General features: G+C 37.0%; 1 protein-coding gene across 1 annotated transcript; it reads left to right on the top strand.

Moving 5' to 3' along the window:
* Positions 1-859: 859 nt before the first annotated feature.
* Positions 860-22746, top strand: SLC38A11 (solute carrier family 38 member 11). Its single transcript, XM_051623037.1, has 10 exons — positions 860-934; positions 2085-2219; positions 3894-3959; positions 5662-5768; positions 6553-6632; positions 13134-13204; positions 13905-14066; positions 19471-19583; positions 20201-20332; positions 22501-22746. The coding sequence occupies exons 1-10, from the start codon at positions 874-876 to the stop codon at positions 22744-22746; spliced, it is 1173 nt and encodes a 390-aa protein (XP_051478997.1). The 5' UTR covers positions 860-873.
* The last annotated feature ends 1724 nt before the right edge of the window (positions 22747-24470 follow it).

The following is a 24470-nucleotide window of genomic DNA, read 5'->3' as shown; positions in this document are numbered from 1 at the left end:
TATTAAAAATTATTTCATTCTTCTGATTCAAGGGCCTATTTTTACTGACCAGTCATTTTAGCAAAAAAGAAAAATTCAGAAGTACCTGATTCACATTTCTGCCTTAGGAACATGACTGAAAAGCTCATTGTTTAACAGCCTACCTCTGAATGTATAGATATTTCTGTCCTTCCACTTATTTTTTTCAGAGAATTAATTACATGATTGTGGGTTGCACTTTCAAAGGAATTGGATGCCTAATGCCTCTTTGATTTCTCACTGGAAAAAAAAAGGGATTTAGTTATTAAAATACCACTACAAATCTGAGTCTGTGACATTTTTTTTAATCTTGAATAGACTATGTTGTATATTTGTAAAATATGTGTAAAATTCTCACCTTTTTTTCCCATGTATAACGTTACAATTTTCTTCCTGAAATAGGTAGAAACAGATGACCAAACAGCTCTTGTTAGTAAGCCCAGGAATAAAACAGGCAACAGTGATCTGGCATCAGCTGGATTTAACATTATCAACTCTATCATAGGATCAGGCATTATAGGTAAGTATACTTGATTGTGTTCCGCCTTTTTTGTGCACGCATGACTATCCAGTTTGCAGAATAACACTGTCTTCTTGCATTCTTCTGCTGTTCCTGAAGATTTTTCTCTACTTGCTTAGTATGCAAAAATGCAGAGATATCCAGTGTGCTGGACAAAGTGCTGACTGAGCTTTACACATGAGCAACCTTTCTGAGGTTATTAAGCATGCTGGGCCAGTCTGGGAGGTTGTTAACATTTTTTAAAATCGGAATATTTCTTTATTTTTATTGTGACAAATAAGTATTTTGGATGGTTCTTCTATAACCTCTCCTTATTTACAGGATTACCATATTCGATGAAGGAAGCTGGTTTTCCACTAGGAGTACTGCTTTTATTTGGGGTTGCCTATATCACAGGTACACTAAAAGCAGTTGCTATTACACAGTGAAAATTAGTCTTGCAATGTTTACCTGATCTTGAGCTTAGTGATAGCTTAAACAGCTGTATGTATAGCAATAAAAATGACACATTTTTTACTTACTTCCTTAATCTCTTGAGCAGATCAGTAAAAGTAGAGATTTATACTGTACAACATATAATGCTACTTTTTACGTGCATTTTATTTTTCTAAAGCCTGGTTTCTTAGACTAGGTTAAGTAAACACCTGGAAGAATAGCTCTTATTTGGGTCTCATAATCATGTGTTTCAGGCCACTGTTTTTACCCAAGTTAAGAGACCCATCCTTGAGTAGGTTGTATATCAGTTTTTAAAATATATCACAGAAAAAAACCTTTAATTGTACTATGATTTTGAACATTTTAGTTAGCATTCATCAAGAAAAAATTATTTACCATCAAAAAGGGAATAGTTTTAAAATCACATGGTAAGTAAACGTAAGTAAATCCATTGACATCAAAGGAGAAATTACATCAAGATTTCCTTCATAAAAAGTAGAGGTTCAATCTGGGAGTAATTCTGCCTGTGACATCAGCTCTGTCTGAAGCCACATTGATTAATGGTTTTCCAGATAAAACACTTTGCGTATGTTTTTATTTTAAAAGTATCCAGTAAAAATGCCTAAAATATTTGTATTGTAAACAATGGAGAAGGTATAAAATACTAACCAGGCTTTATTTTTCATAAACTTAGATAAATAGCTGAGTGAAGTGATCAAGAGTTCTAGCAGCACGACACAGGCTGTGCTCACATTTTGCCACCGTTCAGGATATAATAAAATGTTCCATGCACTCATGAGCCCTCTGCATTGTTAGTCCAATTTTCCTGTTTTTGGTGCTCATAACAGTTCTTATTCCCTTTGATCTTACTGGAAAATAAAATCAGTCTGGTGCTGCCACCCCAAATAAAGAAAACTGAAATTTCCTTCCAATATGAACCTGTAACTCTTGGTTTCAGTTGACTGAGATTCTTTGTGATGTTTTTCATACCTGCTCTTCTCAGTGCCAGTTTTCCTTCTTACAGACTTTTTTTAAGGACTGAAAAAGATGACCAGTAACCAACTACAAGATAGTTCATATTGTCTTTAAAAGTAATTTTATATTTTAACAGATTATTCCATTATATTACTGATCAAAGGAGGAAACCTCTCCAGTACCAACACCTATCAAGAGCTGGTCAGAAAAACATATGGTCTTGTAGGTTATCTAATTCTTTCAACTCTTCAATTTTTATATCCCTTTATTGGTAAGATCACATAAAATATAAATGTTGAAGTTTTATCATTTTCATATTACTTTATAATCTTTCACATGACCTCTAAAATCTTTCACATTCCTTATTCACAAGCTTTTTTCACATTATTGTAGACTTTCACTGGTTAAATAATAAGAACTCTGTAAAGAATATACTGTATATGTGTCTTTCTTATATAAAAAAAGAAAATTAAAAATTACTTGGTGTGTTCTGAAGAATGACTTAGGTAGAATTCAATTAATTGGAGGTCCAGAATAATAGAAATACACTGAGATGTAATAGCAGAGATATTGGTGGTCACACACTTGAAAAATAGTGACAAAATTAGCTATGAGAAATAGCAAAGAAGAAATTCTGTTCCAGAATGAGTAACAGAGCACAAAATTGATGTGCCTGAAACAGAAGGGAAATATGACTTTAGGAGTATATTGAATAATATTTCCCCAAAATGTAGTAGTAGTATTACTGTTATTGAAGAAGCCACTGATCAGATCTTGCTTGAATATTATGTGCTGTCATTGCTCTGCAAAAGCGTTTGTTCAGCCTCATACCCAATGAGCTATTAGGAAATTTGGCAGTAAAGACACCCTTGAAAAAATAATGCAAGAACAAACAGGTATTATCTGGGCTGGAATTAGATAGACTGGAAGTTTGAAATAAAGTGATACTTGTAATCTGTCCCCCAGTGTAGTAGCATAACTAAATAAAATCTTAAATAAGCTTGATATTTTCAGACACGAGGCTGCAAGAGTTGGTGACCTGAGATACCAAGAGTCTGGATTTGATCACCGCAGAGTCCCAGATCAGAATTCCTACTTTGGGGATAATCAGCCTGAATTTATTACAGGTGGCTGAGACTTTTAAGGGAATTACTGTTACTGCAGGTAGCAATGTTACACGTGTTGACTTAAAAGGGTGTAATTACTGCTTCATATAAAATATGGAAAAGAATTGCAAAGATCTCAGTCTTTACCAGGGAACTATGCATTTGTATGTGCTTGAATTTACTTATATAAACAGTGTCAATGACTTAAAATTTCACAACGGTGAATATTTATGCATTAGTTAAGGTCAATACCTATATATATGCTGTCTAAATGGTGAAGACCACATGAGTATGTAAATATACTTTGTGTATATGTATATACAAACATGCACATGGACACATGGCTACTGTAGAATAAGAATGTATGCATGTTAAGGCTACAGTTGTTATTAACAAGAGGAAGGAATGAAAGTCCACATCTGATCTCTTTATTTTCTCCTGCTTTCTTCTGGTTTTGCCAACTTCTTACATGAGTTAGGAAGTCCTGTGCATTTGATTGCAGGACTGATTATGAGACTAACACAGGAACTTTACCAAATAGAAACAAGAATTTGGAAATAAACTAACATAGAATTACTGTAGAAAAAAAATTTTAAAAGCCTTTTTTTACTCTTCTGAAGTAGGTTAACATGTCAAGCCAGCACAACAGCCTTGCTTATCAGACCAGATTCTTGCTTATGCTGTCCCTGTATTTAAAAATAAACAACAAAAAAGAGGAGCATTAAAATTGTTTTATTTTGTTTTAATCCTGAAAATTAGAAGCCAGGTATGTGTATTAAATGTTTATCAAGTATTTCATATTTGACTTGTACTAACAAAAAAAATTTATTTTCTTTAAGCTATGATTAGTTACAACATAATAACAGGAGACACTATAACTAAAGTTTTTCAGAGAATTCCTGGAGGTAAGATGCATTTAAAAAAATTAAGAATGGGGAAAATGTATTGGATAAGAATATAGCATAACTTTCTAGGGATTAGCATCCTGTGTCAGTCTGAAGTCCTATCTGTTAACTTTGCTTTTTAATTACTCTTCAATATAGCTCCAGTTAAGAATCTGAAGCATATTTATGAGGGATTTTTGTGTTAGTGGGGTTTTTTTTAATAATTATTTCTTAAGTAAAAACTATGAATCTTAGTCCTTGGTTATCATGGGACTTGCTGTCCGTGAAGAGACCACATGCTTTAATGAAATCCTGAGCAAACAGGAGTCTTCCACCAAAGTAGGTTCACAAAGTCATTGTATTTTGTCCTCTTTTTCAGGTTTTTCCTGTAATAATAACTTGAATACGGAAACTGCTCTTTATATAATGAATAATTCTGAATCACTTGCAAGTAATAGAATGGATTTAATGCTTACTTAAGCATATCTGTAAATTCTGGCCATGAATGGTGTATGTAACTTCTGGTTCTTTTAGATATTCACTGCAAAATCAGATCTGGTATTTTATGATTTTAACTCATACACTTGTTACCCTCTCTCTGCTGTAAGTTTTCACAGCAGAATCAGTGGATCAATTATTGGTGTTTGCCACCTGCTTTAGCACAAAGCCAGCTAAGTTAAAACATTGACTGGCAAATTAAACTAGAAAGAACATGTCTGCAGTGATGTGGAAATAAGTATTTCCACGGACTGTTTGATTTTCACAGGAGGACTATAATTTTCAGCAGGTGAAACCTGCAAGGTGTAGATGCAGTTTTAATGTCACACTCTGTACTTCTGTGAATACCTCATCAGGTTGAAAGTGACAGTGAATATCTAGTAATTTATAAACAATGCAACTTAAGTAATAGAAGGAACCTCTAGCATGGCATATCTCTTCACCTGACTGGTCAAATGCCTGCCTGGAGAGAGATGGGAAAGTATTATAATCTCCTGAACAATAGAGGGAACTGAACACAGACTTTCCCTGTCAATTGCCAGTCCTTTTCCAGTCATAATTATTCCACAAGCCCATGATTCATGGTAGCCTGACTGAAACTGGGATGTGTTTTGTTTTGAGTTGTTGTTGAAAAAAACACCAGTTACACAAATAAATAACATTGATTGGAGGGAATATTATAACATTGTTGCCTTCACATAGTAATCTGTATTTTGCAAATGAAGGACAGCTGACAGCAAAAAAGGAGGTGCTAAAATAACCCCTTAGAATTAACTTCAGGGTTGTTCTTTAAGAATTTGCTTACTTTCAATAGCACAGTAGCTGGTATCAACACACAGTGTCAAAATATTCTCAAACGGAAATGGAACAAAGAAGTAGTAGAATGTTTTAGTTGCAGTCTGCCAACATTGACTCAGGCATGATGAAATAAATTGATACTAATCTGTATGTAGAAATGCCAAATTTCCATTATTTGGTATAATATATTCCATGTTAGGCGTTTGATTTAAATTTGCAGAATTCTTGTGATTATGCACATATTGTGTATGGCTTCCTCAGGGTTAGTTAAAGCCTAGTCTTTGCTTCAGAGTTACTTAGCTTGAAAAAAGGGGATAAAAGCCTAGTCAATGTCAGTTTGTTACTCCTAGCTTTTCAAATGTAAATAATCGGTTCCCTATGTTTAGTCTCTTAGAGGAATAAAGTATTTTCTTTTTTTTTGCTTTAGTTGCACCAGATAATGTGCTTACTGACCGTCACTTCATAATTCTTCTTACCACCATCATCTTTACCTTGCCTATATCTTTATATCGAGACATAGCAAAACTGGCAAAGGTAAATCACAATAGCAGCTGATTTTTATTCACTTTTTTATGTGTCATGAGAAAATAAGTGCCAGTCATAACTTAATGTATTTTAACTCAATTACATGTGGCTATAACACTTTCAATATTTTACAAGTTCAGTCTATCTTCTGTCCAAAAAAATATAAGCAAACTTGTAATAGCTTAAGCAAAACTTCACTCTTCATATGAGTCACTGGAATTTTCCCATCTACTGCTACTAGAACTCAAATCTTGTAAAGCACAGAGTGATGTAGGCCTGATGTTGAAATGTTTACATGGAATATCACTTAAAATGAGGCAAATGGTTGCAATTGGCTAGTAACTCAAAAAGAATAAGAAATTAAGATATTATATAGAACAATGGGTACGGATACAAGTTGGAACATAGGAAGTTCCATTTAAATGTGAGGAAAAACTTCTTTACAGTGAGAGTGACAAAGCACTGAAACAGGCTGCCCATGGAGGTTGTAGAGTCTCCTTCTCTGGAGATACTCAAAACCAAGCTGGATGCAGTCCTGTGTAAAGTGCTCCAGGTTATCCTACTTCAGTGGAAGAGTTGGACTAGATGATCTCTAGAGGTCCATTCCAACTCTAGCAATTTTGTGATTCTGTGACAAAATTATTAATTATAGATCTTTGAAATGTGATATTTAGGACTTACTTGGTTCTTAATTATTTATTGGTTTGTTTTGTGTTGGTTTTTTTAAAGTGCGTTATTCTGTTAAGAGGACAACCTTTCAGCAGCTTATTGACTGATGTTTTTACCTTTACAGATATCTCTTATTTCTCTGATTTTAACCATTGTCATCCTGGTTATTGTGATGGTGAGAACAGTAACACTGAGTCCACAAGTGTAAGTATTCTTACACTTGCCACAAAACACATTTTTGGTTATATGCAATATGTTTTTTGTTATTACGTGTATTTGCATAGTTTTGGAACATGAATGTTTGGGGACAGAGGGATAAATGAAAATACAAAATGCACTGCTAAAGCATAATCAATCTTTTTAATTTCTTCTATTGTACGTAAGCAAAGTTAGAAAAAGTCTAAAAAGACTAGATTAATTGGAAATTGCAGGTAATTTGTCTAATAGCAGGTGGGTCCTGACTGGGCATGTGAAGTTGTCTGTCTTTTGAGAAATTAGTATCTTTAATTTTGTCCATTATTGTCAGATGGCCTATATTTACAATCTTAAAATAGATAGTATCTTAGGAATATTTCTTTTTCTGTTCATGCAAATTTTTCAAAATAAGTAATGAATTCAAATAATGACAAGGAAAAAGAGAACACCATCATAAAAACTTTACTCTGTCATTTAAAAAAGCATTATAAGCATGCAAAGCTGTTTTCCAACACTCATACATTGAGAGTAGCATTTAACATTGAAAATTGGAGTGTTCTAGACAAGTTAGTACACATGAATGGGTGTTGTGGCAATATTTTTATAATTATATTCTAAGAAAGTATTGAGAATCTATTATATTCCTTTATGGCCTAGAAGGTCTCCTTTGTCCCTTTTTCCTTATCCTTTAAATGTAAAGCTATATTAATAAAGATTACACACTCTTCTTTCTGAATGTACTCTTTTGTTTATTGGAAGGGTTTTATATTGTATTTCTAACATTCCTGTAAGAAGGTTTTGTTTCTGTGGTTACACATAATTGTTCATTTGTCTTACTGCTGTATTATGCAGGGCATTTCTGTTTAATGCTAGGAAAATGGCTAGAATAGCAGTTTCTAAAATTGTACCAGCTGATGTTGCCCAACATCCATAAAAACTGATGCACTCAGAACAGTGTAGGACTTCTCTGCCCCACCTTTCTGAAGCAGCACATTTTACATACTGTGTATTCAAGGAGAACTGGAAAGGCTAATCTCAAAATCCCTGACAAAAAAGGAAGAAGCAATATATAATTGTTACTGATGACCTTGTTACTATGGTAACATTTTTCTCAACAGCTGTGATGTACTGAAAAATATGGACTTTATTTTTTCTTATGATACGTAATGTTGGTTATAGAGTAAATCTTGAAGTTTTACTTTTTAATTCTTTAATTCAATTTTTGCCTTTACACTACTTGTTTTCAAAAGTGCATCTACCAAATTGGTGAACTGTTAATCAGATTTTTTTTGCCTCACATACATTCTATCAATGTCTGGTTTTACTATTTGTATTTTACAGTTAGAAACAGACATAGTTTATGTCTCATTAGAGAACTGAATATTGCTTTATTAGATGATTTCTCCATTTACCAACATATTGATGATTAATCTTTTTGCACCCTGTTCTCTAGCATGGATGTGTTAACTGCACATTTTATGCTTTCTCTTAAGGTTGCTTCTTGCTTTTTGTTCCATCATTCTGTTTACTGCTGCATACATTCAAAAGTGCTGGAGTTGGGTCAGATTCCACTGGAATCCCATTCAGATACCTTCCCACTTTGATAATTACTCTCTAAGTAGTAATCGGTTTTCATGTAGCTTTAGATTTTTAAAAGTAAAGATTACTTCCCTTTTGTACAAGAAGATTATCTGGAGATGATAAAGCTGGGGGATTTTTGCTTAATTGCAGCCTATGTTCTCGTTGAAAGTTATATCTGTTATTTAGACAACAGAGAATATTATCTTTCCTAGAAACCTTCTGCAATGTGTTAGACGATCAGTGAAAAAAACAGCATTAGTTCTGTTCTGGTGACTTGATGTGCTTGAAGCTGTAGGCTGAAAATCAGCAATTACAAGTATTTGGAGTGTTGCACTTTTTAATTTTTTTTTTTTTTTTTAAGTTGCTTTGGGAGTGGAGTGCGTTGCCAAGGGACATTATAGGAATGATATTGTCTTCTAAAAAAATAATATTTATGATAAGGGATTATTTGGCTTAACTTACTTATTTTTATGACAAATATGAAACTGAGGTATTTGGGGGTTTTATTTTGCTTTTGATTTATATAATTAATTTGATTCTTGTTGCCTGAAGGACATAATGATCCTACAGACAAAATCCAGTGTTCTGGACCCAGAGCTTACTGTCAATATTTTAAGATGTTGGATAAAAATACACTTTGGTGATCCTTTCTTCATTTATATCCACCTGCTTATAGCTGGGTATTTTTCTGCTGCAATCAAAAACAATGGGTTAGAATTATGACAAACTGTGAATGTGCAGTATGTTAATACTGCATAAAATAAATTCATGCTTCAAAGCTGAAACTAACATTCACTGCTGTAGAAAGCAATATTTTATGTAGCTTATAAAGATGGATCATTTTAATTTGGTGTTCTTTTGGAAGGAATGTCATCATGTCAGGGTCTGCATAATACATGAATCTCTAGGAAAAACTTCAAGAGCATCTGCCACGCATAAATAGGATGTGAGAATTACTCAACTGGCAGCCGATCATAGAGATGAAAGACCAAGTGTTCAGAAAAATAACTTGAAAGAAGAAACTGATTCTTTCCTTCATGTAACTAATCCAGTAGTAAGCAAAGATAAACTTTAGTGTGTGATGAAATTAAAAAATAAAACTAAGCTACCGTGTATTTAAAGAACTGTGAAGTAGTTCATTAAGGAAGAGAGAGGAGTTAGAGCAGCTGTGAGAGTGGGCCTGACATACGGCTTTGCCTCATCTGTGTTCTTTAGCAACCAAGGTAACTTTGATTAATATAAAATTCAAGGCTGTTGGGAGCACTACTCATTTTCTTTCCATTATATTGATTGAAATTCTGTTCAGCATCTATAAACTTTGTCAGTATCTGTAAAATTTGAAAGTTTAAACAAAACCTAAAAAGGCATTTTACCTTATAATAGAATTTTATTGAAATTTGACAGTTAATTTCCTAAATGTCTAAATAATTGAATTAAACCTGAATTAATCTGCTGTGTGTTCCTGCATTATTTTGATAACTGCTGGTTTGCACCTAAACTCAGCTGTTGGTCGTTGATCTTTGATCCAAAAGAGTGGAAATCTTTTGCTCATTCCAACATGTAGACCCCCTGAAAAATGTGCAACTTTGCTTCCACTCTAGAAAGTAACCTTTTTTTTTTTCTTCGGTTTTTTTTTTTTTTTTTTTTCCTCTCTCCTGTCAGTGTTTCATACCTGCAAGCTGAGTTGAGATCAGGGACATAAGTTTCTCATGCCCTTCTTACAGATATTTTGCTTCTGATGCACTCCGCTATGGTATTATATTTGGCAGCTTTTCTATGTTAATGACAAAAAATATAGCTTGGGTCTTAAGATGAGGAGTATTATACTGTAAAGTTTTACGAGAAGTATAAGACAGGCTGTTTTAGACTGCCAAACAAATTTGCTTAACTCTTACTTACGATCTGGCTGAGAAATGCCTTTTCCCCTATCAGGTGGTCTTAACTTTTGCCTGGCTTCTCTTTTCATTTTCCTCTGTTCTTATGTAAGTAAACATAAATATTTGCAAAACTTTTAAAAACTTACTAGCATGTTTATTATGTACTTTCCCTTAAGTATACTAAAGACTTGGAAGATTCTTATTTTCTTTATCTCTAGGTTTTATTTATTGCTATGCTTCACTGCCTTCCTACGGACAGTTACTGCTGTTGTCTTACTTTCAGCTGAGATTTTTTCCTGTCTGAGATCTCCTTGGAATGTCTTTTTGGTTAGATCTTTTATTATTTTTGTTCCAAGAATCACAGTTACATTACCTCTCAGCTTTTATGTTGTGTTACAACTTTTACTATATATGATAGACAGTTCAGCTCTCAACAAATTCATTTATTATCACAAATATATTTCTTCTGTTAACTTGAATTGTGTTTTATCTAACTACTTTTTCTGTAGCCTGAAAAATACTTTGTGTTCCTGCAGACATAGCCTGTGTTTTTATACACTAAGGAAGGAGAAGGAACCTAACTGTTTTCATCCTTAATGGATATTCACAGCTACTGCTATACTTGTATGAGCAGCAGTTAAAATCTTTACCTAGCAATTCTTAAGAATGTGGGTTGAACTGGTCAGAACCAAGGTCCTACTAAAAAAAAAAATAAAAAAAATATCTTGAACGGAAGCAGCTGGATTGAAAAAGCAGAGCAGGAATACCTGGTAGTCTTGTGACAAGCTCTTTCAGCAGAAATGTTTTTTGAAACACATCCAGCAGTGTAAGAAATAGTCACATACTGGTGCATATTTCTGAAGTACCAATGTGCATTGTACAACATTGCAAACTTCTGGTATTGTTCAGATCATGGCTCTGAAATTCTTCCTGCATTCCACAACTGGAATGGAAGGAATTTATCTTCTTATGCTGTTCAATGAGAAAGATTTTGTTATTTTGGAGGTTTTTTTCCCCAAATAATACTCCTAATCTGATTTGTCATTCATCCATGAAGCAAAGCTGTATTTTGGCCTGTTGCATATTGCTAGTGCATAAGCTAACACTGTACAGGGGAAAAACTAGCTCCTGTGTTTTTTAGGGTTTTTTTAATTGATTATTTGGTCACTTTATGCAAAAATGTTTCAACTGACATTCACATGCTTTCAACATTCTGTTTTCCATATCCCTTTTTATAGCTGTATTATAATACATATTATAATACAGCTATACTGTTGCACAGGATGAACCATTTTCACAGAATTAAAATATTTCAGACAAAAGCATTCTTTAATTCTGTGCATTTAAAAATATTTTTATTTATGGGGTATTAGATGTTAGTGTTAATTATTAATAGAGGGGTAAGGAAACTTTCACCAATTCTGTTTTCAAAGCATAATACAAACCGATTTTTTTTCTGTATATTTGATATCAAAGCTGACCTCTAGTGGTTACAGAACAGTTGCAATGTTTTCTATGTTTGATTTTTATTTTGGAATATTATTGATTACTTTTTCCACTCCAATGTGAATGTTTTCTTGAGAAATAACACATTCAGAATTACAAGTTGTCCCCAGACATTCATAGTGATTTTAAAGATGGAATTTGAAGCAGTATGTTACTGTAGTCAAGATATTTTATTGGCTTTAAGAACAAAAACCTGAACTTTATTTTGATGCTCAGGTTCTGTTTGCTTCAAAGTTAAGCTTAGCAACTGCAGCTGAAAGGCCGAAAAGGTGCTCTTAAGTCTGAACTGGATGTGTGTTGGATGCTTCAAATCTGTTTTTTTAATATAGAAAAAGAAGTATTGGTTATTTGAGCTCTCAATAAATAGTAAGATAAGAGTTCTGGAAGGGGAAACAGCAACATCTTTGTCTTTTTTCTTTTCATTTTAGGGGGTGGGAGTGGAGTTGAAACATTTGAAAGCAATGAAACCTAGTATAGCACAGGCCACTATGGCTGTCAAAACCAGTTATCACCAGATAGAGGGAGAGACAAAGCTGCCAGTGTTACCTTCATAGGGCTGGTGTCAGTGCTGTGCTGCTTTCTAGGGCAGTAGGAAAATAGCAGGCAAGGCCTCACGTGACGGCAGCTTTCCCTCTAAATAAAAGCAGAGCAATCAAAGTCAGCAGCAGCCAATTTCTTAAGAACAGGTTTCTCTGTACTGTTCCTTTGTGTGTGCCTTAATATTACAAATAAAATGTTCAACTGGCTTTTGAATTTTATTTGATACTTTCAGCAAACTAAAGTTCTGGAAAAGAATGTTTTGGGTCTTTCTGCTTTCCTTCATTTTGGTTCTTTATTCAGAGAGGAAGTTAATGCCTCAAATATATTTTTACAAAGTTTGCTGATGATTCTCTGTGGTTTTCCTCCAAGAATTACGATTACCATAGGTCCAAATTTGTGGACATATCTCAGAGGAGCAGATGTGGGGGATGTAAAATCCTTTCCTGATTATAGACATCTCCATATGCTCTCTTACACCTTATTGTATCATTCCTTTGGGAACTAGCAGTAAACCTTTATTAAGAGGAGTAGTTGGGACGGTTATAAAGAAAAGCAAACTGCCTCTGCTGATTTGTAGCCTAAGAAAGAAATATCTCTAGTCTGCATGGCCTACGTGTGCAATATTCAAAAGAAGAAATTGCCTAAGTAGTTGGAAGAGATTGTGTGTTGAGATAACCCTGGTCAGAATCAGCAACAGCTTTTACCTTCCCTGTTGCTGTTTTCATGGAATACAATGGCTTGAAGAGTATTTACCAAGCTGGTCACTGTGAAACAGGCTGACATTTTTTGGCTGTAAAAACTGGTTACAGAAATACTTGAATGAGAACAAGGGAGATGAGAAGGATTATCTTCCTGGTTTTAACTTACTGTTTGTGGACACTGTGGCCGACTTCAGAGAGTTCTGGAGATCGGACTGTAAGTTCTCTATTGCAGCAGAGTATTTTGAATTACTTTTAGTAACTGATATTGAAAAGAGGATAATCTATTAAACACATATCTGTTTTAGACCTAAATCAGAAAATGCATGGATATTTGCAAAACCTAATGCAGTACAAGCTGTTGGGGTGATGTCATTCGGTAAGTAATTTTTTGTATTTTTGATATTCGGATCAAGTGTAAGTCATTACTTTGGACCTAGAAATTGCATGTTTTTATTTATTTTTACTATTAGTTAAAAATGATTTCTAACAGAAAAATCTTAGGCTGTAATGTATGCATTTGCTAGAGAGTGCCTGTTGCTTCCCATTTTTCACAATGAACCATTCAGGTCAATCTCAATTCACCTCAGTTATACTCATTTTAAAATGTATTTCTGCTTGGAGGACATGATACATTATTTCTTGTTAGTGCTGGTGGCAATCTGAGGCTTCCCCATGCTTGCTCTGAATAAAATGGATTTCATAGGAAGGCTGAAAGTAGCAAATGGCTCCATGGATTTAAAAATATTCTCAAAACTGCTGTTGAGTTCTTAAGCAATAGAGTAGCAGGAAGAGGAAACAGAGGTGAATGGAAGGGGGAGGTGGGAAAAGAGCATGCCATTTTAGGGTGATGTAATCAGAATCAACTCTGGATGAATATAAAACTTCATTAAATCAAGTAAGTAAAAGTTCAAGCCATTTATGTTTGCCACTCATTGCAGGATTAATGTTTGTATTTAATAATGAGTGGATTCAAACTGTGCTGTGTGATCCTACCTTGGAATATACACTCCATAAATTTATTTTATATGTATATTTGCATTAATTCATACATTTGCCTTAACTGTTGTGTGTTTCAGCATTCATCTGCAACCATAACAGCTTTTTAATATATGGGTCTCTGGAAGAACCCACGTTAAAGAACTGGTCTCGAGTCACACATGTGTCTATCTCACTCGCTCTTGTTATCAGTGTAGTGTTTGCTGCATGTGGATATATGACTTTTACAGGATACACAGAAGGTAAAATGCTTAGTCCTTCGAATTTGGTGCTTTCTTTAATCCTTACATTTCAGCCTTTCTGTCTGACTTTTGCTGTTAATGTCTTAGTGATTGTAAAAATGCCAGAAACATGCTATGTTTGGACAGAAATACTTAGGATGTTCCTTGTAGAATCATAGAACCATTAAGGTTGGAACAGACCTTCAAGATCATGAAGTCCAACCATTAGCCCTACAGCCCAGTGACCACTAAATCATCTCCTTAAGCACCATGTCTACCCATTTCTTGACCATCTCCAGGGGTGGTGCCTCCACCACCTCCCTGGGCAGCCTGTTCCAAAGCCTCACCACTCCTTCAGTGAATAAATTTTTCTTAATATCCTATATGAACCTCCCCTGGTGCAACTTGACCCCATTTCTTCTTATCCTATCACTAGTCAGTAGGGAGAAGAGGCCAACACCCGCTTCACTACAACCTCCTTTTAGGTAGTTGTAGAGAGCAAATGAGGCAAGAAAAAACCCTCCCAACTCCATCCATCCTCCGAATTGCCCTTGAAGAATAGGTACGAGGTCTTGGAACTTCAGGGAAAGGAAAATGAAGCTGGAGTGACAGATTTGTCTAGTGAACCGCCTATGACTTGTCGCTCAGCTCCACGACTTAGGACTTCTTCAACTAAGAAGGAAAGGAGGGTAATTGTGGTGGGTGACTCCCTTCTGAGGGGAACAGAAGGGCCCATCTGTAGACCTGACCCATCCCACAGGGAGGTCTGCTGCCTCCCTGGGGCTCGCATTAGAGATGTTAAAAGGAAACTCTCTAGTATGGTAAATCCATCTGATTACTACCCACTGCTGATTTTTCAGGTTGGCAGTGACGAAATTACTACAAGAAATGTAAGGGCAATGAAGAGAGACTTCAGGGCCCTGGGACGGCTAGTTAGGGGGTCTGGAGCACAAGTCGTGTTTGCCTCCATACCTCCTGCAAGAATGGGTGGAGAGATAAGCAGGAAGAGTTTAATGATGAACGAATGGCTAAGAGACTGGTGCCAAAGGCAGGGCTTTGGCTTTTTTGATCATGGGCTGCTCTATGAGACACCTGGCCTGATGGTGGCAGGTGGGATGCACCTGTCCCAGAGGGGGAAAAGGCTTTTGGGGCAGGACTTAGCAGGGCTCATTGAGAGAGCTTTAAACTAGATGTGAAGGGGGAAGGGGAGAAAACTGGGTCTGTTAGGGACAAGCCCAAGAGGAACATACCAGGGCCTGTAGGAGGATGGGCTAAGGAGGATTTAGTCCCACCGATGTGCTCTACTTGCTTCCTGAAATGCCTGTACACCAATGCACGCAGCATGGGGAATAAACAGGAAGAGTTAGAGGTCTGTGTGTGGTCTAAGGGTTATGATCTGGTAGCAATAACAGAGACATGGTGGGACAGCTCACACGACTGGAATGTGGCCATGGATGGCTATGTGCTTTTTAGGAAGGATCGGTCGGTGAAGCGAGGTGGTGGAGTTGCTCTTTATGTGAGAGAGCAACTAGAATGTATTGAGTTTTGTACAGGGGCTGATGAGGGGCGAGTTGAAATTCTGTGGGTAAGAATTAAAGGACAGGGTAGTATGGGTGACACAGTTGTGGGGGTCTACTACAGACCTCCTGATCAAGATGAGGAAGTTGATGAGGCTTTCTACAGGCAGCTGAAAGCAGCCTCACAACTGCAGTCCTTGGTCCTCATGGGAGATTTTAACTATCCCGATATCTGCTGGAAGACTTATACAGCCAGCCTTTCACAGTCTAGGAGGTTCCTCCAATGCATTGATGACAACTTCTTAATGCAAATGGTGGATGAGCCGACTAGAAGAGGAGCGCTGCTGGATCTTGTGCTCACCAACAAGGAGGGCCTTATTGAAGCAGTGGTGGTCAATGGCAACCTTGGCTGCAGTGACCATGAGATGGTGGAGTTCAGGATCCTGTGTGGGAGGAACAGAATTTCCAGCAGGACCAGAACCCTGGACTTCTACAGAGCAAACTTCGGCCTCCTCAACCAATTGTTAAGGGAAGTCCCATGGGACAGAGTGCTAGAAGGTAAAGGGGCTCAAGATAGCTGGACAATATTCAAGGACCACTTCTTGCAAGCACAGCATCAGTGTGTCCCAATGGTTAGGAAATCTAGTAAGGGAGCTAGGAGACCAGCGTGGTTAAAAAAGGAACTGCTGGGGAAACTCAAGTGGAAGAGGAAAATCTATAGATCATGGAAGGAGGGATTGGTCACTTGGGAGGAATATAGGAATGTTGTCAGGGAATGTAGGGAGGCAACTAGGAAAGCTAAGGCCTCCTTGGAACTTAACCTTGCAAGTCGGGTTAAGGACAGTAGAAAGGGCTTTTTCAAATACATAGCCAACAAAGCTAATACCAGAGGCAATATAGGCCCACTGCTGAATGAGGTGGGTGCCCTGGTGACAGAGGATATGAAGAAGGCAGAGGTGCTGAATGCCTTCTTTGCCTCTGTCTTTACTCCTGCAGGCTTTTCTCATGAGCCCCAGATTCATATAACCCCAGAAGTAGTCAAGATAGGTGAGGACATAGTAGATGAGGATTGGGTTAGGGATCAGTTGCATAATCTGGACATCCATAAATCGATGGGTCCGGATGAAATGCATCCAAGGGTGCTGAGGGAGCTGGCGGAGGTCATTGCTAGTCCACTCTCCATCATCTTCGGTAAGTCATGGGTAACTGGAGAGGTGCCTGAGGACTGGAGGATAGCAAACGTCACTCCAGTCTACAAGAAGGGCAAGAAGGAGGACCCGGGTAACTATAGACCGGTCAGCCTCACCTCCATCCCTGGAAAGGTGATGGAACAACTTGTCCTTGGCACTATCTCTAGACATATCAAGGAGATGGGGGTCATCAAGAGCAGTCAACATGGTTTTACCAAGGGTAAGTCATGTTTGACTAACCTCATAGCCTTCTATGAGGAAATTACTAGGTGGATAGATGATGGTAGAGCGGTAGATGTGGTCTATCTTGATTTCAGTAAAGCATTTGACACCGTCTCCCACAGCATCCTTGTAGATAAGTTGATCAAGTATGGGTTTGATGATCAGGCAGTGAGGTGGATCAAGAACTGGTTGAAAGGAAGAAGTCAGAGAGTTGTAGTCAATGGGGCAGAATCTAGTTGGAGGCCTGTGACTAGTGGAGTCCCTCAGGGGTCGGTACTGGGACCGGTGTTGTTCAATATCTTCATCAACGACCTGGATGAGGGCACAGAATGTACCCTCAGCAAGTTTGCTGATGACACCAAGCTGGGAGGAGTGGCTGACACACCAGAAGGCTGTGCTGCCATTCAGAGAGACTTAGACAGGCTGGAGACTTGGATGGGGAAAAACCTGATGAAGTTTAACAAGAGCAAGTGTAGAGTTTTGCATTTGGGGAAGAAAAACGCCATGCACCAGTACAGGTTGGGGGCTGACCTGCTGGAGAGCAGTGTAGGTGAAAGGGACCTGGGGGTCATGGTAGACAGGAGGATGACCATGAGTCAGCAGTGTGCCCTTGTGGCTAAGAAGGCCAATGGCATCCTGGGGTGTATTAGAAAGGGTGTGGTTAGTAGGTCAAGAGAGGTTCTCCTCCCCCTCTATTCTGCATTGGTGAGGCCACATCTGGAATATTGTGTCCAGTTCTGGGCCCCTCAGTTCAAGAAGGACAGGGAACTGCTTGAAAGAGTCCAGCGCAGAGCCACAAGGATGGTTAAGGGAGTGGAACATCTCCCTTATGAGGAAAGGCTGAGGGAGCTGGGTCTCTTTAGTTTGGAGAAAAGGAGACTGAGGGGGGACCTCATAAATGTTTACAAATATGTAAAGGGTGAGTGTCAAGACGATGGAGTTAAGCTTTTTTCAGTGAAGACCAGTGATAGGACAAGGAGTAATGGATACAAGTTGGAGCATAGGAGGTTTAAGATGAATATCAGGAAAAATTTTTTTACTGTAAGAGTGACAGAGCACTGGAACAGGCTGCCCAGAGAGGTTGTGGAGTCTCCTTCGCTGGAGACATTCAAAACCCGCCTGGACGCCTTCCTGTGTGATGTACTCTAGGTGACCCTGCTCTGGCAGGGGGGTTGGACTAGATGATCTTTCGAGGTCCCTTCCAACCCCTAGGATTCTATGATTCTATGATTCTCCCCTCAGCCTCCACTTCTCCAGGCTGAACAGCCCCAGCTCTCTCACCCTCTCCTGGTAAAATAGTTTTTCCAGACCCCTAATCAGCTTAGTTGCCCTTCTCTGCACCCTCTTCAGCACCTCAGTGTCCTGCCCAACACTATGCCCAGTGCTCGAGGTGTGGCCTCACCAAGGCCAAGTCATGAGCTAAGAACCAAAACAGGGTATGAAGAGGTGAGCTACGTGCACATAGGTGTCAGATTCTCAAGTGTAAGCCTCACTGGTGAAAGTCCTTGCATAATAACAATTCTTCTGAAGGACTGAACATCTGTAATTTAGCCACATGACTAGCAGAGAGCACTAAGAACAGAGATTACCTTGATTTTTCTATGTAGCTAGTCTTAAGTGCAAACTGGTTGAGGTATTTCAAGCATAGAAAAGTCCTGACTGCAGCCCTTCCTCAGTATATGACTCTACTGTAAGCAGATACCATCTTGCCTCCTATGTCAAAATCTTTTGGCTGTTTTCTGTAAAGTGCACCTTACTGCTTCTTCAGTGCCATTGTGATCCTGAAAGTAGCACGTCATAAGACAGTGAGTGTGGTAATGAGGTAGAAAAGACCTGGTGGATTATCTGATCGTTCTCTTGCAGTGTCTCTTGTGCTTCAGAGATGATGATTCCAGATTATTTGTGGTAAACAGGACAATTATTTGAATTCTCTAGCATTGCTTTTGTTGTTAGATGTAAGATTTGTAAGTAATAATCCATATGTTTATAAAGGGCATTCAGGGTCAGAATATTTGAAATTCTTCACTGCAGTTTACCAGCTATGATTAGAAACTATATGGGAAACGTGGTTCTCCAGAGATAACTCCCTGGCCTTCCTTGTGTAATTGTTGTTCTTCTAGAAATTACATTTTTAAAGGAAATGTATCTTTTATTTACAAGGTTTCTTTTTGAATCTGTCACACATTTATTTGAACAAACACCAGCATCTTGTACAAAATCTGTGTTAAGGGGAAAATAACAGATGCCAAGCTCTAGTGTGTACATGGTAAAATCTTTTTGAAAGATAAATGCTGCTTGAAATAAAAACACTGCTGCTAGCAGGATAGGGTGAAAGTTCCTCCTGGACATAATTGATGACTGTAACTACATTTTCTTGATAGAAGAAGGAATCAGAAAGTCATAATTACTCCAGTAACTCCTCTGACTTAGGCTTCAGTTTGCAAATAGGCAAATTACATGAAGTTCAAATTAATTTTGTGCTTTGCTATGCCTCAGGAGATGTATTTGAAAACTACTGTAGAGATGACAACCTTGCTACATTTGGAAGGTTCTGTTATGGAGTTACTGTATTTCTGACCTTCCCCCTTGAATGTTTTGTGACCAGAGAGGTAAGAATTTATTCCCTTCTCCCTGTACCAGTGTTCGTATGTATTAATAAAATTTTCACATTGTTAATACATACTGTAGCTGAAGTTGCTAGTTGAGTTGTAATAATTACCAACATGTCCTGTCCTACCCTACTATGTGCAATGAGCATGAGGAACTAGTTTTACTGTTCAGATTCTGGCTATATAATGTTGTTTCACATTTATTACAATACCACACAATATTAAATTAATAATTAGTATCAGGACTGCTTAAAATCCCAAGTTTGGCTCAAGTGTCACTGCTGTTACATTGAGAATAGCTGAAAATAGCATATCCGTCTGTGCAATAAATAATTGTGGCTTTTATTCAATGGTGAGCAAATTAGAATAAAATAAGTATACTTAAAATCCTGCAAGCATAACTAAGTCAGTCTTGCAAGTGTTCTGCAGTTTTAGTAGTGCTTGCTATGAGTTATATCTGGAAGCAGATTAAGATGTTTTTTTGAAGCAGGATAGGTAAAGTTCAACCAGTGTATTCTCACCCATTCTTTTAGTTACGTAAGGTTAGAAGATTTGGAATATGCTATTTGTTAACATCAGGAAGGAAATCAAGATTTAAAACTGTGGTTCTGTTTCAGGTAATTGCCAATGTGTTTTTCCATGGGAACCTCTCAACCGTTTTCCATATTGCTGTGACAGTAGTTATCATTGCTGTGGCAACTGGTGTATCATTAATGTATGATTGCCTTGGAATAGTTTTAGAACTGAATGTAAGTGAACCTGTATACTCTTTTATTTAATAAATCACTTTTTTATAGAGCAGACCGATCTCCACATCTCTACTGAAAATCTTTGAAAATCGTAATGCACTGTAGTAGCCAGTAGAAACGTTAGTAGGAAAAAAAGGACTTAGTCATTGCTTCAGAATTGGATAGTGAACGGAGAAGGGAAGTTACAGAAGTAAAGTTCATATGGTTGGGGAGAGCATTTAGAATTTAAACTGCAGGGTAAATCACAAAAATGCTCAACTGTATTGCAGGAATGAATCTAGCATTTATTTCTCTTAATTCCTTCTTCTGATGAACTTGGCCAATTACTAAACACTGGGGCAGATCCTAATGACTGCCTTGTGCCAAAGGGGCAAGAAACAAAGGCTGGAGGGAGGGTAGGAGAGAAAGAGCAAGTAGTAGTGAGAATACAGAGATAGTATCTGGGATTTTTTCCCCTGTGTTGGGCTTAACAGGGAGCATAACCTGACTGTATGTTTTTTAGGAGGAAACTGCTTTGTTTGCCAGAAAACATTTCTGTGTCTGGTATCACCTCATAGGAGAGATGGAGCTTACAAGACAGGCCACACAAGGCATTTACTGACTTAAACCAGTTTTAACACATTTATGTAGCTTTTCTGGTTGGCTGCAACTGCCATATAGTCTACTAGAGCCCTAGACTGCTAGTTAGCAAAGTAGACTTACCATGTGAAATCAATCTATTTTTGCACAGAATGTACATTTAATCAAAAGAGATGTTTTTTTTTAAAAAATATCCAATCTGCATTTATGGTAAACATTGTTTTTCTTAACAGTTGGTCAGCTATTTTTAGTAAATAAAGCAGATGTGGAAATATACTCCAGGATATAAAAGTTAGAAGGTAGAGAGAACTTTTTAAGAGCATCCTCTGCTTCTTTATAGAAATATTTTAGAACTGCCTCCTTGTGTCCCTCATTGACAATTTCAAGCCATATATTGCACAGTGGGGTTTTTTCCATTTTAAGAGAGAATTTGACAATACAGCTGTGTGCATTTATTGGATGTGATCATTGCACTTAAAAAGACTGTTCACTCTTGGTATCCACCAGTAGAGAAAAGCAAATAGGCAGAGTCATTACATGTGAAAGAAAGATGATCAGTGTTCTCAGCAGGTTTTCTGTCCAGCAGAAGAGCTGTCTTTTGGCTCTTCACCATAGATGTCATTTGCTGCTGTTTCTCTGACTCTTCTTACTTTTCTCGTTTTCTGGTTTTAAAACAAAACACAAGCAATTGTGTTGGTCCTCGTGTAGTTCCCAGGGAAAACATTTATTCGTGCAGGAGTCAAAGGTCCACAGATTTTGCTGTGCTATTCTTTTACTGGGATGATGGTTTGTTTTGCTTCACATACTTCAGTGTCTCAGTTTTTATTAAGAAGATACTTTCTGTGTACCTGTTTTTGATGTCTGTACTGATTGCTGTTAACAGCTTCTACCATAAAAATATACAAAAGTTTGTAGAAATGGTAATGAGAAGATACTCAGTAGGTGGGATTACTACCTCACCACCAAGGGGTTGGAACTTAGTGTTTGTTAAGTATGTGACAAAGCAAATGTTCAAAACCCATAAAAATGGTCTCTTTTGACATGAAAATTACACCTTAATTATGCAGTGCCTTCATTATAAAAAACACTTAGGCAGGTGCTTTTTGTCTGTCCCAATCCAAGAGAGCATTTAAAGAGGGGCTAAATTTTTAATAAGAGGGGGCATTCTACTCTGTCAAACAGAGCTTTGCTTTCATAGGGAAGTCAACCTAAATCAAGTAATAAATGTAGAAATTTATCAGAATTCTTTGAACTGATGTTTCCACTTTTTTTTTTTTAAGGCAGTATGGTATCTAGACTCCTACATGGATTTAGTAGTATTTGGAACATAAAATGTCATTGTCTATCAGCATAGCCAAAGCATTTAAATAAAGCTGAATTATTTTAAATAGTTTTACATATATTTTTGCAAGTTATTTGTGATTTGAAATTGAAGTTTTCCATATAGCAACACTGGAAAAGGCCCCTATTGTCTGGCATTACTTTTGCATCAATCTAATCAGAACCACTTAAAAAAATTAGAGTTTTGTTCTTCACGTCTAAATATAAATGCTTATAAGGGTTTTTCTATTGTTGTTTCCCACACACAGGGAGTTCTGAGTGCTACCCCACTTGTTTTTATCATCCCAACAGCATGTTATCTAAGGCTGTCCAAAGAGCGATGGAACCATTCAGATAACCTCATATCCTCTCTGATTCTTGGTGTCGGTGTCCTAGTGATGACAGTTGGGTTTGTTATGACAATGTTGCATCCCCAGGAATGTAGCCATGGAAAAGAAATGTTTTACTGCTTCCCTAGTAATGTGTCTTTTCACAACAGTACACTTCCACCATAGGTAGCACACTGGTCTCCAGACTAGATCAAGTCCATCTCACAACAAGCCATATCTGCCAGTTTAAAAGACAGTGGGACAAAGAGCTTTTATGTTTTGATATGCCCTAAGAATTTTAACCTGTATAACTGTATTTACATACTTGGTTTTATGCTGCTATTTTCCAGATAAGGCTTACGTTTTAGCTGTTGAAACAAATTCTCAAAGATGCCTTTCAGTAGACATTACTTTAGTAAATTTGCAAACCTTTCAAAAAAGGCTGCATTTTTTTAACTTGCTCTGCTATACTGTTTAAAACCTGTAAGTGAAATGTTTAGGGATGTCAACATCTCTCATGTTTCATTGCTGTCATTTAGTTTTTATTAATGTTATAATCCCTTAATGTGTATGTTATAGTGTGGAGTTTTTTTGAAGTCCTGAAGAAGTATGTCTGAGTCTCTATCTCTGTATTCAATTTCAGCTGTTCAACTGTCTTTGATTTTCTAATAATTGTCCTTTAGTGCTGAAAGCATCCCATGTACTGGCTCTTGAGTCAAGAGCAGTGTTGTATTCTGTCTGAACTGTAACTGATACAATTCAACTGTAACTTACAATTTGTGGTCTTTAATTAAAAGATTTTGCATTAATAAATCCACACAGCTGAATTAAAAAATATTAAAGTAAGCAGTCTTTGTAACAATTTCGAGGTTGATAGAGAATAAAATTAGATGCATAAAAACCACAACTGGATTCTTACATTTCTAACTCTATTTATTATTTCTGAAACTGGATTGAAACATTGCTATATGTCAGGCATGTGCAGCTTGAGCAAATTCTGTAAAAAAAACATTCTAAACTTGGTTATCATTCTAGTCTTCTGTTTCAATAGCCTCAATAGATGGTGATTTATTTTTGTTATAGTTTGCTAAGTTTTGGTGATTTGTTATGTTTTCTAAAATTAATAGTAAGGATTGATGTGTATGTATATGTGTACATATATACATATATATATGCAAACATACACACCCAAATGCCTATAGAATGTGAGTAATTTAAAATTTAGTATGATACAGAGTATACTCATATTATTCAGTGCTGGGATTTTGAGAATGTTTTGGTAGTGAATCAAACCATGTACCATGAGTTAGTCTTTGCATTATTGTGATCACTGTGGTTCTTTTCACCAGTCATTCTTTGACAACTGGATATATACTGCTTACTCCATTCGTATGCTGCTAAATGACATGATGTTTTTTGTTTCCAGTTTGTCCTGCATGACAAAGCTATTTCATTCAAGACTTGTAGCTGAATAGATCTTTAAGCAAGGGTCACTAGATGGTGATAATACTCATAACACACTTTTTTAAAGCAGTGCTTTCATAATAAAAAATTTAAGTATTATAGATTTTAAGGGGTAGTGGGATTTTTTTGTTTGTTTTATGTTTCTTTTTAAGTTATAAGTCTATTAGAACTGGGTGTGTTACTCTGTTTTAATTTCCCTACATGGAGTCAATTTTGAAGGTGATTATTTATCTGCTTTCCAGGTATCATAGAATCATAGAATGCTTTGAGTTGGAAGGGGCTTAAAGATAAGCTAGTTCCAACCCTCCTGAATGGGCAGGGACATCTCCCACTAGATCAGGTTGCTCAGAGACCCATCCAGCCTGGCCCTGAACAATTCCAGGGATGGGGTGACCACAGCTTCGCTGGGTGACCTGTTCCAGTGTCTCAGCACCCTCACAGTAAAG

Source organism: Apus apus, chromosome 6 (assembly GCF_020740795.1).
Source record: "Apus apus isolate bApuApu2 chromosome 6, bApuApu2.pri.cur, whole genome shotgun sequence".
Taxonomy (NCBI): Eukaryota; Metazoa; Chordata; class Aves; order Apodiformes; family Apodidae; genus Apus; species Apus apus.
Note: the sequence above shows the minus strand (reverse complement) of the source record. Positions and strands in the feature narration are given on the sequence as shown.

Bases quoted from the DNA above. Each gene is read 5' to 3' on its own strand.
- SLC38A11 (XM_051623037.1), top strand. From the start codon at position 874: ATGAAGGAAGCTGGTTTTCCACTAGGAGTACTGCTTTTATTTGGGGTT. The intron at 5,769-6,552 runs GTAAATCACAAT...TTACCTTTACAG, and splicing joins ACATAGCAAAACTGGCAAAG to ATATCTCTTATTTCTCTGAT. The intron at 14,067-19,470 runs GTAAAATGCTTA...GCTATGCCTCAG, and splicing joins TTTTACAGGATACACAGAAG to GAGATGTATTTGAAAACTAC.